A 15567-nucleotide genomic window follows, 5' to 3' on the forward strand; every position below is an offset into this window, starting at 1 on the left:
CTTTCAGAAATATTTAATGTCTTAAAGTGTTTCTTTTCATAAGGTCAGAGGAGTTTTGTTATTTGAAATCAGTAACTAACACAGCTCTTGAAGAGTTAGTCATGTTTCAGCACAAACCATGGCTGTCTGTTCCTTTGCTCTTCAGGCAGAAAATTGTTTTATTAAACGAATCACAGCCCTTAAATACTCAAAATATCACAATACCCGTTTTTTGCTTACAGCTTCCTCCTTTGCACAACCCAGTTGTAGATGAGATTATATCAATTCCAAATTGTAAGCCTCCCCTGTGCTAGTTTCTCTCTGTCCCTGCAGAATGCAGGACTATAATACCAGCTACAGGTTGATCACTAACGTTACCCTAGTTAATTTATGATGATTGCTGAAAGCAACAATGGGAGGTTCTCAGAAATTTTCAAACCATTTTTACTGGAAGAAAGATTCATAAGGTACATTTCTACAGAGAAATGTGAGCAATAAAAAAAGAATAGTTTGGAATGCATGAAGCAAGTCTGTTCAATTTTCAGGGGGAAAATACTGATTTTTCAAGATATCATATTGAGTTAACATTAATCATTCAGAGTAGGAGCTCTTGGTGTGTTTATGCATTAATGGTAAACTGTAGGTATCATAATATTTGTAATAATTAAAACAGAGCCAGTCAGGACTCTGCACCAGAGGATTACAACCAGTATCATAAGTCCTGGCCAGATTCAGCATGCTCAGTTGTGGCTCCTAGTAAGCAGTGATTCAATGCAGTGCTGTGATTTGGATTGGTCTCTGAGTGAACTGCTGCCAGCGTATTCAACAGCAAACTGTGACTCATGAGCTAGCACTCGTGGTCAGAGGTCTGGCTCAACTCTGTTTTTCCTGAGAAAGGAGAAATCAGGCTTTCAGGTGGGCTAAGGTCAGTCTAAGATCACAAGACTCTTACCCCCCTCTGCTTTTGCACAGAGGAGGAGCGTGGCTGAGCCAAGTATGCAAAGATTTTCCAAATGCTTTTGCAAATACCTCAAGACAGTTCCCTCATTTCAAGAGTAGCATAGTGCAATTAATTAAAATTATATAGATATCTGACATAATCATCATAAACTTTGTAAACTTTTAGCTTTTTTTTTTTTTAATCTTTTGCATTAGATCCAAAATGTCTGAGTTTTAGTGGTTTATGTTGTTAATTCTGTGTGATTTATTTTATTTTTTTTACCAAAAGGGTGATGAGTTGGCATAGTTGCTGTGCTGGGACTCCACCCAGTCCCTCTGAACTGATATCTTGCATTCTTCTTGTTCATTTTGTGACAGTATAGTTTCCTGCTTCTCTTTTGGGTTAGCTCTGTGCATTATTGGGGTAAAATGTGGTTGGGAGAGGAAGGCAGCCTACGTGGGCTGGGAGGAAGAGTAGTCACTAAACAGTGGGAGGGCTCTGTTTTGCGTTACCAAACACTGGGGGGTGAGTTATCAAAGGTGGTCTGAGATCCCAGTTTGGCACTGAGACTGACTGAAGAGTAGAGCTGTCTACTGATGCGACAATCCCTTGCCTTGAGTGTACCTCTCATTTTTACTGGCATTTTGTTTCACTTACAGCTTTGAAGAATTTAATTGGTGACTAAACATCAGCATCTCAATCCCAGTGGCTTGGTGCTTTGGTCTGCTCTCTTTGTGTGTCCCAGCAAAACTAAACCTTGTAACAAGATTCTGTTATAAAGCTTCATCTTTCCACTTTCCTGTCACGCCTGGGTAGCCTATGGGGTTTCTGCTCATCATTCTCTGCTTGATCTCACTTGCTACTGACACCTGGAGCTCACCTCCCACACACCCCTGTAATGAGATCATGACTGCATGAGCTCCTTGTTTTCCTTTCTTGTCTACAATTCACTAGGCTTGAATGCTTACAGCTGTCTGAATTTTTCAAAAGCTTGGCCATGGCAAGGATATTTTTCTGTAGGGCTCCCTTTTTTTTCCTTCTTCCCTCCTTTCTTGTCCTGCTAAGACTCATGATTCACTCTGAGACAGTGGAGCATTTCAGTGTATGGTGATGTGAAACACAAAGAAGGCATCAAAGGCACCAATACAAGATGTCCCAGCTTGGGATCACTGCAGTATGATGTATGTATGTTAGTAGGGAATGCCTGAAATTCAGTACCAAATTTCCTAAGTACTGCAGGTATTTGGTCCTTTTATGTTAAGGCAGACTCTTTTTAGTATTTCATTTAACCCTAGCGTTAAATGAAATGCTTTTCTCATAAGCATCTAAAGTAGAAAATGCTAACTTTACATTCTCAAACCACTAATGAGCCACTGTTCTTCTGTTCTGTCCTTCTGTGGTTAAGCAGGGATGATGATGGGGCTTTAACAAGTGAGGACAGTGTTAGCAATGAGATGCAAGATAAATTCCTGTGTGAGGGGCTAAATTGTCACAGACCTTATTGTGACTTGGAGGAGCCATTTTCAGCTTTGTGCCGTCTTGTTTGTCTGTTGCTAGCAAATGTTGATAGTTTTTCTTTTCTCTGCCCTTCTCTCCCCTGCTTAATTATTTATTTGAAACATTAATGTATTCATTTTGAAAAATTCTTAATTTGGAAAATGGTGAGCAGGTCAAACTCTAATTGTTTTGTTCTACATTGCAAATGATTTGGAGGATATTTACACATTTCAATATGGTATCCCGAAGACCATTATAAATAACTTTTTAGCTTATAATGACTTGTTGATAGTCAGCCTTTTGGAAAGAAAAGCATTGACATTAAACATAGGGTATTTGAGGAACTTATTTTTCAGAATTCAGCACCAAATTAAATGCCTGTTGCCATGGAATATGTTCTTGGCAATGTGATCGTATGGACATTTTTAATGTCTGTTTCATTTTGTTTTAAATGTATTTTTGAGTTGAGCAGTAATATACTAGTGAATAAAACCTATCAGATCAATTGTTGACTGGCTAATGTTTTAGCACTGAGCATTGCCGGGTTAATTGTTTTAGCTCAAGTGTGTCCAAACTTTCTGATCCCATAAACTTTATAGAGCCAAGTATCTTACACAGTATACATTTTCCACTTGGCATAGAGCTGAAGGACAGAAAAAATCTGGAGCAATTCCAATTTCTCCCCATATCCCTTTTCCATCTCTCGTAAGTATGTGAACTTCTGCTGGACTTCATAAGTGAGGTAGTTTGTGTAATACTCAGTGGTGGTAACTGTCATTTGAACACACTCAGCAGGGAGGGTGCCTAACCCATAGAACGGGCCTATATGGGAAGTGCTAAGTTTGGTAATGGTTACCTAAGACCTCTTAATATGAATGTGTTCTGATTTTGTATGTTTCAAATGCAGATATAATGAGATGAAATCAAGGATAATTAGGCATTTTGAAATGTTTGGAAACAAGATTCCTGTTTCCACGGAATTATGCAGGAAAAAAGGGAAATTGTGAAAGCTGATAATTACTTCTTTATAGTTAGTTCATTTGTAATTATGCAGTGATAATGCAAGACGTATTGATATGGGGTTTGGTTTGAAAAGCTGAGGATAATTTCCACAGAGTCATGAGGGTTTCAGATCTGGGTTTTATGGGAGTTCAGATCTTGTTTTCTGAAAATTTCTGAGGTCACAGAAGAGGTTAGATCCGTTTCCTTCATGTTATCATTCAATTTTTTTCTTCCATTTAGGCCTCGCAAAGCCCATGGGATTAGTTGAAGGTCCAGGAGGCTTGGGCCAAGGAGGAATGGCTGCTACCCTGAGAGATGATAGCCATGAATCAGAGACTAAATATGAAGAATATGGCTACAATGCCCAGCTCAGTGACAGGATATCTCTGGACAGGTCCATCCCTGACTACAGACCAAAAAAGTAAGTTGAATTCCACATTATTATTACAGCAAGTGATTGTTCGTTGTTCTCTGGACCATTGGTGACAATTATTTTCTCTACATCCCTTCCTGGTTAGCCTGACAACATTTAGTCATAGAACCACTGGGGTTGGAAAAGCCCTCCAAGATCATCTGATCCAACTGTCCCCCAGCCACCAATGTTACCCACTAAACCATGTCCCTAAGTACCACATCCAACCTTTTCTTAAAGACCCCCCAGGGACAGTGACTCTAGTTTAGTGAAAATTAAGAAGACCAACTGCCATCTTGAGCATGAAGTGCTGCATCAAATGCATAGCTAATTCTGTGAGTAATGCATTAATACACAAGTTCAAGGCCTCAGATCAAAAATTACTTGGAAATATTGATATTCGTTGGGTTTGGTTCACTTGGAAAAGGCCAGGTAAGCCAGCTGAGCCCACCATCAGAGCTGGCAGCCTTAGTCTGCTTCTTGGAGTCAGGTGCCATGGAAGGTGGGGCAGTGATAACAGATACTTTGTAGACAGTTAAAAACAATCCCTAGAACAATCCCTACCAAATCTGCCTTTTCTTTAGTTGCACTTCATGTTCTTAGATTTGACTAGTTAGAGTCTGCTGTATGAAACATACAGTGTAATTCATTGGGGTTCTGTAACTGCAATTAGATTTTTTTGTCTTTGGAATGTGTGTATACTTTTATTCTAGTGTTATAGAATTCACATGCCTGGGTTATGTCTGACAATGGAATTATATGTTTAAGATTTGTACTGATTTATTGTGTTTTCTATAAAATGCCTTTCAAATCTTCTATGTTTATGGAGTTACCCATCTTCCAGATGAGACATTCTCTCTGTCATCCTGTGAATGACAATCAGTAATGTCTTAATGCAGAGGAGATCAGCAGCAATGCCTAGTTACTCTCAGGAGACAGAATTGAAAAGAATACTTAATTAATTTCTAATAATAATCTTCAGTTTTAAAAAACCCACTGGGGCTCCTAGACACAACTGAAAGTTAAATAAAAAAAAATATCTTATTAAGTGGAGAGAAAAGTTTAGCCAAGCAAAACAGCTGTGCTCTGTGAGTAGATTGCAATTGAATTAGGATTTTAGGCAGTTCAAGCTGCCAAAAACAAAATCCAGCAAAACAAAATTTCAGCTTAAGCACAAATTTCATTAGCCATGTTACATATTAATCTAATCTCAGAAGTATTGACTCAGCATTTGTTTTCTCACATGCTTGTTATACAAAAGAAAACCTAGATTAAAGAGGTGGCAAAGAAAAATAAAAGATACTGCTTATATGTCACATTTGTGTCAATGTATCATAAAAATCTGCCATGAAATAATCCTGGAAAAAAGGTAGTCTGTGGTTATCATGCAAGTATTTGAGCTGCACATCAGAGCTGGTTCAAAGTCCCTTAAAATCAGTGTGAAATTTTTCAAGTGAACTTCAGCGAGGTTTGACCTGGCCTGTTGTTAGCTGCTGCAGTCAGGTGGATAAGAAATAAGAATGCTCTACCAGGAAATAGAAAATCAAAGGTTGCAAAGCTTGAGTCTAGTTCAGCAGCTCTGGGAAGGATGAGAGCGTTTACAATGCAGTGATATTTCACTTCAGGTTATACTCTTCCACAGTTCTACCTGGAAGCTTTGATGATTCATTCAGAGAAGCTGTTTGACATGCTCGTTTTGGTAATCTTGTCAGGCCATGCTGCATGAGTAGCTGTCTGAGGTACTGGGAGAACAGCCTTCCCTGTGGTGTTTAATGCTCTTGAGATGGTTCTAGTGAGACCTCGGTGCTGGAATTGAGTCTAGATACTTACGAGTTACAAGAAAACCCTTCCGATTAAAATTCCTTTGAAAAATAAGTGAAAGCTTGGGGAAGGCAGAAGCTCTTATTATATGAAGAGTTTTACCCACTTGTACCAGAGAAGATTCAGCTGTCATTCGGTTGCCATATTCTATTAGAAATTTCTGCTATCTTTCTCATGAGCAGCATCTTTATTTTTTTGTCTCTGACACCTACAGATGCACACGTAGTCAAATCCAGGCTCTCTCGGGAGCTTTCTCTCATGTTGAGAGGCAGTTTTCACTCCCTACTTGTGGCACATATTTGCATGCCAGAGGCCAGAACAGTCAACCTCTTCTTATTCACTGTGTAGTACACTGTCTGAATGCTTATTTAACAGGTGATAAGTGTGCATTGTAGCCACAAGGCAATGCTGAGTTTGACTTTATGCGCAGTTTAGATATTCTGCTCTAATTCTGTACTGCAGACAACGAAATCACCAGATCTTTGAGATAAGCTTTAGGAAATAGCTATGGGAAAATCACTCTTTGTTTGACTTTGTATGCAGCCCTTCTCAGTCTGCTTGTCATTTATATTTATGTTATTCCCTCTATATTCCATTTTTAAAAAGGAAGGACTTTTTCATTTTTAAGTTGAGAAGCAGGGTGGAATTAATGCCCAACAATGCATGAAGTCCATGGCCAGTCTGTGAGAAAACCAGAAAAAAAAATCATCTGGATTGCTTAGACATGATTTATGAAAGTAAACATGATTTTTCTATACAAATACGGGACTTGTAATATACTAGGCTTAGTCTTCTTTTAGAAGAAATTTGATCAGAAATATTATCTTTTGGTTCATTTTGTCTTTGAACTCTTTGTTTATTTTTGAACCATCTTTGTCCAGTATAATCTTCTGGTAGAATAAGCATTTTCTCCCATCCTCTAGCATATCTTCAGTAAACACACAGCAGTATAATTGCTTTTCAGGAGGTATTTTCATCCCCACACAGCAAATTAAACATAATAATAATAATGTTGCACTGAAGAGGTGCACAGTCAGGCAGCGTGACCAAGAAGGCTCCTAAATTGGAATCACCTCCGTGTCTTTCCACTGCAGTAAAATTGCAAGCCTGGGTGGGGAGTCAGGATGCTCTCAGGATGCTTTTCCCATGCACTCACATCGTGCTCTGCCTTCCTACCTGCTGCCAGTGCAGATAATGCTTGGAGCTCAGAGCCTTTTCTTCAAGATAGGAATCGCTCAGTCAGTGCAGGGGACAACAGCAGATTTTGTGCATGTTGTGTTTGTGTGCCAAATCAGAGCAATGACAGTAAATAGCTTGCTTGCGATTACAATTCACACGATAATTACAAAATTATAGTTTGATCCTAACATGGTGTAATAAATGTCTCAGCTTTTTCTTCTCCAATATTGCACCTCCCACAGTTTGAATGCTTGCCCTGTCTCTCTACAGAATGCAGACAACCCTGGGGAAAACAGTTCAAAAACATACTGTGAGTTGATATTTCAAGCTATGTTTAGTTTCAAGAGACGTGTAATATAGAGCTGTTGCAATTTTGTTTTATAAAACAATGCAAAGCCTCCCAACACCTCTTGAGTTTATTCGATGTGACCTTGAACAGTATTTTTCATCTTACGTTGGATTTCACTAAAATCCAATGTGCTGATTTTAAAGTTGTGCTGATGATCTTAGCATATTTTTTTAATTCTTAAAAGTGACTTTTTGCCTTGAAGCAGCTGAGTACTGTGCAGCTGAGTGCTCTGGGAAGATGCAGGGGCCAAGTAGCAGGAATGAAATGTGTTTGAGTTCAACGTGGAGCAGAATACTCAGGATTTGTTATGCTTGATGGAAGAATATGTACAAATGTTCCGCTAATAATTGTAGTATTGGAGTGACCTGAGATTCTGTTTCATTTGCTCAGAGAAAAGGGGTCAATATCTTGTTTGTATGTTAAAATACATGAAAATATCTGTAAAATAGTGGTCTAGTTAGTACTTTTATTAACTATACAAATTCCAGGGTAAAGTCTTTTGGCATTAAGGTAGATTTCATAAGTACTTCTATAAAAAAGACTTTTGCAGGATTATTTTTGTTACAAGGAAACTCATAATGCTTGTGATGGGATTATTTTCATCCTGTGCCATATAGGCACATACCAAGCTTGAAAAAAAAATTCTCAAGTTAAGGAAATGTCAAAAGAAGGTAGGGGACAAGGAAAGCAGTAAAGGTCTCTGCATTTCCCTGCTGCAGCCCCATTTTTCCTCCCCATCTGCTAAATTTTTTCAAGGGCTATGCCACCATGGAAAATACGTTGTGAATAGTTCAGTGTGTTTAACATCCTGATCTCTGTTCTCAGCAGTGATGTATCAGCAGGACTTTCTAGCCCTCACTAACATACCCTATTTCCTCTGTGAGGCGGAAGAGAAGCCTCTCTTGTAAGGAGCAGGTTGTTTTTCCCCTGGAAACACATGGCTAAGCTAGGGCTCGCTCTGTGATTCTCTGGGTTATTTAATGGTCAAATGTCATTGCATTCAATTCCATTTATGTTCGTCCATATTTAGAATGAGGGTTGTGATGACATGAACCTGAGTAATAAGCACAGATGAAGTTAGTATTGTCCAGTGGCCCTTCTGTATATGCATAGGGAAGCATAAGCACATCTGTCTGTATCAGTTGACTCTACTGATGTGTATTAGATGCAGAACGGCCTCGAATTCTTCCATGGACATGCTGTGAAATGTGCTAGGCTGCATGCATGTTCTTCTTACCTTAATGTCAAAGGGACAGTGTTTGAATAGTCAAAGACAGGTCTGGAGCAACACAGCCAAAATTGACAGACATCTCACACTTGGCAGTAGAATTGCTCAGAGTCAGCCACCTAAATCCCTGCTTAGTTGTCTGACTTCAAATGACTTAATTTGTTAGGAGTACTGAGAGCAAAGAGATAGAGTAGAGTTAGCTGGGGCATGCTGATTTGGTGCAACAGGTTCCAGGAATAGCTGCAGCCATACTTTTGCCTATAAAACCCTACAGGATTTCATTCAAAGTTCAGGGGAAAGGCCCCCAAAATTTCCAACACTCTTTACTTTGCAATGTGGCACCCTGGAAAATTGGGAAGTGTCAGATAACCAGATGTTTCAGATGTAACCATCTTCTCTCACGTTAACATCAATTCCCCTGCTCTTTTTGGTGCATGGGCTGGATTGCAAGAGGTTGAATTAAGCAGGTTGAACACCTGTAAATCTGGCATTCTCTAACTTTCTAACACTTGACTTTGCAATTTAAATAACTTCTGGGGGTTGTCTGCATGCAGGCCACATCCACACATACGCACACATGCACTTGTCAAAACCACTTGCTGTGATGCATTATGCATACTTCTGAGAAAAGTTAATATGATCCTGGAGCTTCCATAACGGCTAAATTGGCTTTTACAAGAAATTGTCGCCACTTGGTGAGGATCTTTAATTTAGCTGATCTTTTCTGTGCAACTTGATGCCAAGTGCATTGTGGCAGTTCAGTGCTGATAATAAGACCAATATATGGATTCAGTCTGCTGGCTGTATCAGCCAAAGAAAATATTTCTTTGTGTTATGGTCATGGATGTTTGTACTGAGAAAATTCAGCCCTAAAGAACAAACTTATTAATGCTGAGGCAACTCAAGTCTTTAGCCATAAAAAGCAGAGGAATCCAGGTCTTGAGGAAATTACTTTCATTTATTCAGCTCTTGTATAGAGGCGAGCATTTCTGTAGCTTGCTATAGACATTTCACAATAGCAAAGGGATTGCATCTCTGGTGCTCTGAAGTGTAATTAATGGTTCACTCCACACTATAACTAAGGAAAAGCTTTTTTAATTACCTATCAGAAAGGATTCTGGAATTGATCAAATAGTGCTATCAAGGGGGCAGACTTAGTAAATAGACATCTGATTTGTTCATTCAAGGGTTTAATAACAGTAGCTCGTCCAAGGCCAGTCACTAGAAAACAGCCTTTCTGTACGAGATTGCCCTTCAGTGGCTGGGGAGCTCAAGCCTTTGGAGGGTACAGGGAAGTTCCTGTAAATTTTGACCCTTTCTTCAGGCTCGTAGAGGTCTGTGGGCTCACTGTGATTTTTGAGGCATCCATCAGCAGCTCTCGAGCCAAATCACACATGCATTTGCAAGCTTTCTGTCACGAGGGCAGGAGCAGTGGTCTGGTGCTATGGCCCCTGCTCGAGGCTGCTGGAGCGGGCAGCTCCTCTGCCCATCTGTGTCAGATGGCCCTGCAGGAGCAGGGCAGGGAGGCAGATGGCTTTCAAAGAGCATCAGCTTCTGGATCAGTGGATTGGAGAGTGCTAGACCTGTGCTGTTTGATTTTCTCCACCTCTGCAGCTTTCTCTGCCTCGTGACCCACTTTTCAAATCCTCTGGGGACTTTTGCACTGTTCTTTGCACTGCTTAGAGAAACAACAGAAGAATCTCCAAATTAAAACAGACCTTTAGGACTTTTCCCAGATTAACCAGAGCGAGATGTAATGGGCCCCTTTGCAAGAAAAATTTGAATTGGAACAGATCCATAGCTGTTCAGGAACCAGAATTTCTGCTTAGCAGAAAATGGCAACCGAAAACACAAAACCTGCAAAAACCCTACAAATATTCTGTATCAGGCTGAACATCTTGTGTAAAATGATTATTTTACAAAATTGTTTGGACCAATTACACATTTAGGTTCCCATGAAAAATTTGGTTTTAAACTAATGACTTTTCTATCAATATTCTCTACCAACTCTTTCAGATTAATATCAGGTTGAAGTGAAATTAAACATTAGTTGAAGGTAAACATTTCCTTTTTTCAGCTTGGTGTTTCACAATCACGGTGTAGGCAGAAGCATGTTTTAATTTAAGTGAGGCTTCTTTTTTAATGGGAAACTTTTCAATGTTGGGTTATTTTTTTGGCACCCATTGCTAATATATCTAACAAAACCCTCTTAAAATTCAAAAAGTCCATTTTACCCATTCTTCTTGCAATTATGAAGTTTAAGCAGGGAAAGGGAAAAACAGAGATTGAAAATGGAGTGGCCAGAATTATCTCTGGGCAGCAGCTTGGGCTCATTTACTGGACGGAAATTGTATAAGAGATGAAACTAACAGAAGTGTTTTAATTAGGTCCCAAATCAATGTCCAGATGTGTATTTTGAACAGACCAAGAGAACATGTGTGTACGTGTGCTCTGGGACTTTATACGGACCTCAGCCAGCCCTGCCAAGTTGCACGGGTTGGACATTTTCCTCGGGCTGAGTCCCTGCAAAGAGCCCAGGCACCCTTGCACACACGCTGCCCTGCGTGCACAGCGGGTACTGCAGCTCCCAGGAGAGGTGCTCCACGTGAAGCTGACTTTTGGGCTTTCTGTCATGCCCAAGAGCAGCAGGGACTGGTGTGGTGGTTTTACCGTGCTGGGCAGCTAAACCCCACAACCGCTCTCTCACTCCCCCTCCTTTAGATAAGGAGGGGGAGAAGTAAAGCAAAGAACAACTCACGGGTTGAGATAAGGATAATTTAATTAAAGGGAAATAATTATAATAATTAAATAAAGACTACCATGAACTAAACAACTTAACTAAGGGGAAAATAAAAGGGAAAGGGGAAAAAGGGAGGAAAACAAACAAACAAAATAAATGAAAGCTATATGGAAGTGCAGAGGAAAGAAATTACTCTCTACTTCCCACAAATGAGCGATGATTGACCACGTCCTTGAAGCAAGGCCTCAACGCACGCAGCCGGTGTTCGAGAGGAGGACCGACGTCTTCTCAACGAGAGCCCACCCCTCCCCTCTTCTTCCTGTTTCCACCTTTTATTGCTGAGTGTGAAACCACATGGTTTGGAATATCCCTGTAGTTGGTTTAGGTCAGCTGCCCTAGTGATGTTTCTCTCCTCACTTTTTGCCCACCCCCTAGGAGGGTTAGAGAAAGGCCCAATGCTGTGCCACTGCTGCTCAGCAGTAGACACAACACTGGTGTGATAACACTGCTGTTCCAGCTACAAGTACAGAGTACGGCACTGAATGGGCTGCTGCCGGGAAAGTTAACATTCCAGCCAGACCCAGTACAACTGGTGAGCGCCGAGTAAATCCCGGTGCTGCTTTCTCTGCAAAGAGCTGGGCTCTGACCAGCTATGGCACAGCATTCAGTGCTGTAGTTCTGACTCAGCTCATTTGGGATATCAGCTGACAACCTAAATTTGCTCATACTGCTGCCTCTGGGCCAGTTGTGCTTATTTGTGTATCCCTCTCTATGCCAAAGGCTTATCGCTGCATTTTGAGACGTTTCCTACTTGGCTGCAAAGGGTGGAGGCTGGAACTGTGCAAGCCCACAAAGGAAGGGGAAAATCACTTGCTCCTTTGGCTGGGAAAGGAAACTCCCTGCAAACCACAGATACTACCAGCCAGACCCTGCGCTTTACACTCAGTGCCCTGCAATTGTACTCTGCCTATATAGCCCTCACTGAGACCCATAGTCGTGATTTGACTCTATTTATAAAAGTACTGTAAGTCTTCTCCCAACCTCTGTTGGAACATTAATATAATGATACATTAATTGGAATGTGGACTTAAAACTTAGTCTCTAGCACCTCAAGTTACCATTAGGTCTTTGAATATTCAATTAGCTATTGAATTTATCCAACAAGAAGACTGTCTGAGGAAGAGACTAACGCTATGACCACATTTTCCAATAATAACAAAATAAATCATCGAGCAACTTCCCAACCAGTGTTTGATGCGAGATGATCATTGGGATGGTTCTGTCTGCCTTTGCTTGATCTTGTACTGCCTTTTGCAGTAGGGTATGACCATGCAGTAGGACCACAAGAGTGCCCAGGCTGCACTATGGCAATGCTCGGCTTTCTGCTCTGCTGTTCACAAGGGTGGTAACCCCCCAGGGATACCAGAGTTTTCAGCAGGGCATGGCTCCTAAGCAGAGCTGGGCTCCGTTCTGTGTCCATGGTAGCGGCTCTGGACACATGGCAATATCTCACAGTTATTTCTGATATTCAGTAGAATTTTTCTCTGGCGTTTCCCATCAGATACATTATTGATTCCTTTTTGTTTAGTACTAGCTGGGCTTTCCAATTAAGTAGTGACTTTAATTATACCACAAGGCGTGCAACATAGATCTTGATTATTAACACTATTCCATTGGATAATGAAAGGAGGACTAGCAGGTCTAAATTAAACAGAATCGTAAAAATGAAAACCTTTTCCAAAAATTCATCTTACATTCAAATGCAGTAATTTTCCTCTTGTTACATTTTTGCAGTGTCTTTGTGTATATTAATTGTTGAAGACGAGTTCTGCATGACTGTCAGCATTAATAAATGAAGATTTAGTGGAGGCTGAATTTGATTAACTAGGGAGCATGAAAAATAACTGATTGCAATGTGGTGTTTAAATGCAGTAAAACTGGAAGCCATTCCCTGCAATTTGTCTGCACCAGAAAGTACTTTTGAATACATGAATAGCTTACCTAAGGTGGGTTGCATAACATTGACTAGAAATTAGTCATATAATTTAAAGTGGTCAACTAGACTGTCTTTATATTCAATAGAGGAGGTGAAGACATGGAAGCATTGCTGTAGATGTGTAGTATGTAATGTCCTCTGAAGGTCTCTCCCTCAGGAACCTAGGACAGTCAGTTTAAATGGAGTTTCTATTAAATCCAGTACAAAATGTTACCAACTCCAAGGAATGAAGAAACAGAGGAAATTTCTGTATTAGTAACACATATTGAAGAATGGCCTTCCAGCATGGGCAAGCTGACAACGTCCCCATCCAGCATAAGGCTGGAGGCAGCATGCTTTTTAGCTGGGAGGAACAGAAAGGATGACCAAGAATATGCTTTGTATCCTCAGTGTTTCTTATAGAACACAAACTAAATGTGTCTCATGTGACCCGCACCCTTACAGGTGCCTTAAGTACAGTTTGAGAGTGTACTAATTTTCTGAACTTGAGAGTGACAATATTTTCATAGCAGGAGTATTTTCCCCTTAAGAAGAGTAATTGTGGGGGTGCTGTCCTCAAATCGTGTATGCATCTGTGATGCAGAAGCACTACTGAGGTCCAGCAGTGACTTGCAGCCGTCTGTCTCTAGTTGTGGGTTGGCAGTGTAGAGTTTTTCATTTCCCTCCCCTGAGCCTGTGGCTGTTGGCTGCACGCTATCAGTGTCAGGGAGAAAAGGATATTCCTGTAAATTTCTGAACTGTCATGTTGTGTTACATTCCCTGGTATTACATTACAGGATAAAAAGAGGTAACAGAACAAGCCAAGCAATGAATTCAAGGCTGTATTATTATTATTTTTTCCTTTTATGTCATCGTACCTGCATCTCTGTTACACTATACCTGGTATTCTTCTTACAGCTTTGAAGAAGTTCTTCCCATGTCTTTAGGTGAAGTTGTTCCCCTTTCCTAGCTTAAAATGTGCAAATTTAGTTCAGCTGACAATAAGAAGTATGTATTATCTCCAACTGCCTTCCTGATGTAACATTAAAAATTACCTAATTTTGGTACTTCTTTTAGTTGGATGGGTTTTACAGTATAAAAAAGTCAAGGTTTCAGGTCAAATAACATAAGGCTTTTTTAGCTGTTGTTTGTGTCTTTGCAATAAAAACATGGATAGGTCAAAATGTTAGACAATTTACTCTTCATCTGAAATAAAACGGAACTGTGGACTCCGAGTTGATGCTGTGTTTCATTTTAATAGTGTCACTTCTTGTTTTGCCCATGTCTCTTGTTTTGAGTGAATTTAGTGCTAATAAAAATGAGAGACTCTTAAAACTAGCCTTTGCCAAAAGTAGTGGACTATTGCAGTGTAGAAAATGTAAGCTCCCTGTCTTGGTTCGCCTGATCTAGGTGCTTTCCAAGGTTTTGTTTCTCTGAAACAGCACCTTCCGCTTGAGGTGCTTTATGATGTTGAAGTATGGGGGCTCTATTCTCTGTTTCTCTAGCTTTCTGGGAAAAAAAAAAAAATAATAAAATAAATAAAAAAATCTTGTCTTCTGTTGTATTACCTCTAAACTTTATGCTATGGTCTCAAAAACAAACCAGAGTCAAACCAGGTCACCTTGCCAGGTGGAGGTCTAATAGGTGCTTCCCATGCAGTCTGTGCACGTTTCCCTCAACTTGTACCAAACCAAATGGCTGTCACAGTAAGAAACAATTGCTCAGCTGGAAATGTGCCATTCTGACCTGCATCCTTTTGGCTACAAGAAATCCTGCAACAGTTCAAAGTCCCCTCCTGGACACTTCTGAAGTGCAAGCCCTGAGGAGCAGGAGCACCAAGCCTGTGCCTCGATGCCCCTTTTGTAAAGCCAGCACCAGGCTGATCTTGGTCATCTCTGTTTTCTGGCTGCCTAGGAGTATATAAATGACCCTTGTAGAGCAGGCAGTTTGCAGTGTAGGTTACTAATGTTCAGAAAACCCACTCTCTGTGTAAGTGTATAAGAGAAGGAGATCAGTGTGTGAAATGTGGTGTAAAATCAGATTCCTGATATCTATGGTTCTTGACAATTTTGTGCGTTGGGAAGAATAGCCTTGTGAGCACTGGGGAAACTCAACTGGGAAATTTTATTTTTCATACAAAGCTTGTAATGATACCTTAACAAGCTGAAGTATGGTAAAGGCAGGGTTACTGGGGACAAGGAGAGCATTCCCTGTGTGCCTAGTATATCGCGTTTTTTATTTAGTGTGCAAGTAAATGCTCTGTCTTAGAAAGATGAGTAGCCCAAGTTTGTAATTAATGAGTATTGGAGTCAAAGTTCCTCTTTGTGAAGAAAGTTGGTATGGGCTGCGATCTCTAAAGGTAAGACTCTTCTGTGTCTTTCTGTGACAAACTTTGGTATATACATTATTAAATACTTGAAAATAACATTTGGAATATGCTGCAAA

At 40.3% G+C, this 15567-nt stretch overlaps 1 protein-coding gene across 2 annotated transcripts in view; it reads left to right on the plus strand.

Moving 5' to 3' along the window:
• GALNT9 (polypeptide N-acetylgalactosaminyltransferase 9) overlaps positions 1-15567 on the plus strand; it is a 144642-nt gene that overhangs the window by 22499 nt on the left and 106576 nt on the right. For both annotated transcript variants that reach the window (XM_032198801.1, XM_032198802.1), the window contains exon 2: positions 3659-3839. In XM_032198801.1, the coding sequence (XP_032054692.1) occupies positions 3659-3839 (181 nt within the window). The remainder of the gene's footprint in view (positions 1-3658; positions 3840-15567) is intronic.

Source organism: Aythya fuligula, chromosome 17 (assembly GCF_009819795.1).
Source record: "Aythya fuligula isolate bAytFul2 chromosome 17, bAytFul2.pri, whole genome shotgun sequence".
NCBI lineage: Eukaryota > Metazoa > Chordata > Aves > Anseriformes > Anatidae > Aythya > Aythya fuligula.